Source organism: Charadrius vociferus, unplaced genomic scaffold (genome assembly GCF_000708025.1).
Source record: "Charadrius vociferus isolate BGI_N301 unplaced genomic scaffold, ASM70802v2 scaffold613, whole genome shotgun sequence".
Classification (NCBI taxonomy): Eukaryota; Metazoa; Chordata; class Aves; order Charadriiformes; family Charadriidae; genus Charadrius; species Charadrius vociferus.
Genome location: NW_009647757.1, coordinates 495,950 through 498,614, shown reverse-complemented (window position 1 = coordinate 498,614; position 2,665 = coordinate 495,950). Strand labels below are relative to the sequence as shown.

Below are 2,665 nucleotides of genomic sequence, written 5' to 3'. Positions count from 1 at the left end.
GCTCTGGCCCCGGGCACCCCATGGCCAGGAGATAAATCCTGCCGGGTGCTGACCTGTTACATCCCCGGGCAGGCGGCCAGGCGCCGGGTGCCAGCGCTGCCAGAGGTGCTAATGAGGCCGAAAATTAAGTGTTGGGCCAGGAGGCATCTCTCTACCACGCTGGCCACCGAGCCAGGACACTGGTGACGGCACCAGCCCGGCAAACCCTCCCGCATCCCCAGTGGGGCCGGCGAGCTGAAAACGAGAAGCGAGGAAAAAAAAAACCACTCAGAACACCAGTTTTCTTTACAAAATACACAAAATTCAAATCCGTGACATTTACATACAAAAGAAGGAAGATATAAAATGTGCGGAATTGTCCTGTTTGCACCCGTATAGAAAAGTGTCCCGTGCTGGGGCAGGCGCTGGCTCGCGAGGCCGCCAGCCCCCGCAGCGTGTCCCCCCCTATCCCGAGTCCCGTCGCCGGACATCCTGCGCCCGCGGCGTTTCTCCTGCGCCGGCAACGTCGCTGTGGCTACTGGGGCGCTGCCAGGAGGAGAGGATGGAGGGGTTGAGCGGGGTCCAGGCCCCCAAAGGTCCCCCAAAGCTCCTCCAAAGCTTGAGGGTCCTGGGGAAGTGGGCTTGGCTGTGCCACCCCTCTTACCCATCACTGCCCTCTCGGGCGCCTCATCCTCCTCTGCTTCTTCTTCCTCCCCATCAAAGTACTCCTCGTCTTCCTCGGCTGCAAAGAGGCAGCCAAAACATCACCGTGGTGCCACCGGGAAAGACGGCGGGTGCCACCAGGTGGGTGGGAGTTGGTAAAGGGGCACTGGGGGGTTCGGGGGCTGAATTACCGGGGTTGAAGTCCAAGGCGCGGACTGCCTCGGCGAGGTGGTCCAGGCTCACTGAGAAGGCGTCCATGCTCTCGTAGCCGTGCTCGATCTTCTCCAGCCTGCCACCCTTGGAGGCTTCCACAATCCTGGGCACAGAGAGAGCATGGCCGTGTGTCCCCCTGTCCCCTCACCAGGCTGGGGGACCGTGGGGTGCTGGCGTGGGGGGGTTGGGCATCCCCACGCTCACCGCCTGGGCACCCCATGGCCATCTGCAGGGCAAGGGCTGGGAATCACCAAATTTTCCGCAATTTGGGCACTTACGTTTTAATGAGCTGCTTGGCGTTCTGCGGGGAGGAAGAGGAGAGGTGAGTGAAGTCACACGGTAGCCACTGAGATGTCCCCAAACTCGTGGGACACTATAAAAGCACCAGCAGGAAGGGGGGGGGAGGGAGATTTGGGGGTCTCACCATGAGGAAGGCAGCCCCCCCGGTCTCCTCCATGGCCTGGATGGCCGTCTCCACCAGCCGACTTGACTTCTCCAGCTGCTCCTTGTACCGGCGGATGAGGCCCTGGACGAAGCCCGTCTTGTCGCCCTGCTCATGGGCGATGCGCTGCAGCAGCTCCGACTTCTTCTCCTCCAGCAGCGCTGCCAAGGCGTCGAAGCGAGCGCACAGCTCCCGCTTGGCCGCCTCGCTGTTCTCCTGCAGGGACGAGGGGCAAGGGATGCCACATGTGTCTATGTCCCCCGGTACCAGCAGCATCCCTGCTCCGTGGGCTCCAGCTCCCTCCCGGCCATCCCAAATGTCCCCCTGGCTGAGGTTTCACCCCACCCTGGGTTTTGGTGGGCTGCTTTTCCCCCTGTCCTCACCTCGGTGCTCCGGCACGAGTCTTCCAGCTGGGAGATGATGGTCTGGATCCGGTCGTTCCCCGCCACCAGCATGGAGATGCAGTTGTTCAGTTCGGTCTGGGCAGGGGTGGATGGATAGAAACAGTTTGAACCCAAACAGGGGACACAGGGACATCTCCCATCCTGACATGGGGACGGGCTGGGCATTGACCGGCCCCAGCTCTGCTCCCCCCACATCCCCCTGAGCCGCGGCCACTCTAAATATAGGCTGTCTCCTGGGCGAAGTCACCCGGGGGCTATAAATACCCTGTGAGCGGGTCTCTGCGCTATTTGTGGCCGTCCCAGCTCAGCACATCACCCCGAGACCGGCCGTGTCCCCTGCAGCCCCCCCGTTCCCCCCGTATGGCACCTTCTGGCCCTGGAAGATGGTTTGCAGGGGGGCGACTTCGCAGTCCTTGTGGGCACCGAAGACTTTGCACATGGAGCAGGTGGGGACCTCGCAGGTGACGCAGTAGATGTTGATCCGCTCGTCCTCGTGCTCCTTGCACATGGGGTGCTCCCCCTTCTTCAGGGGCCTGCTGGAGAGAGCGGCGCGGCCGCGGTGACATCCCCGTCAGGGTGACATCCCCACCGAGGTGACGTCCCCATTGCAGTGACATCCCTGCCGTGATGATGTCCCCATTGCAGCATCATCCCCACTGCGGTGACATCCCCACTGATGCTGCACAGCCACCCCAAAATCAGGTCCCCAGAGAAGAGGGCAGATCTTGGCATCGCCCCACACTTGCTCCTTCGGGAGCCATGAACCTCTACCCCCCCTCTAAGCCCCAAGCCCAGTAAGCACCAGTTTAAACCAGTGCAGCACTGAGCACGGCAGGTGGGTGGGTGGCCCCGGGGCCACGCTCCAGGGACGCTGCACAAGCGCCTAAATTTAGCCTCGGGCTGCCGGGATTTATTGTTGTCACCCAACGCGTGACCAGGATGGGGGTCTCAGCCAGGGGCTGCA

At 62.3% G+C, this 2,665-nt stretch overlaps 1 protein-coding gene across 1 annotated transcript in view; it reads right to left on the bottom strand.

Annotated features, from left to right (window-relative positions):
- Positions 1–2,665, bottom strand: part of TRIM63 (tripartite motif containing 63, E3 ubiquitin protein ligase) — a 7,407-nt gene that overhangs the window by 3,558 nt on the left and 1,184 nt on the right. Inside the window, exons 3-8 of the mRNA XM_009882229.1 lie at positions 2,069–2,237; positions 1,681–1,776; positions 1,280–1,513; positions 1,134–1,156; positions 834–958; positions 644–721 (exon numbers count right to left, since the gene is read on the bottom strand). Of these exons, the coding sequence (XP_009880531.1) occupies positions 644–721; positions 834–958; positions 1,134–1,156; positions 1,280–1,513; positions 1,681–1,776; positions 2,069–2,237 (725 nt within the window). The remainder of the gene's footprint in view (positions 1–643; positions 722–833; positions 959–1,133; positions 1,157–1,279; positions 1,514–1,680; positions 1,777–2,068; positions 2,238–2,665) is intronic.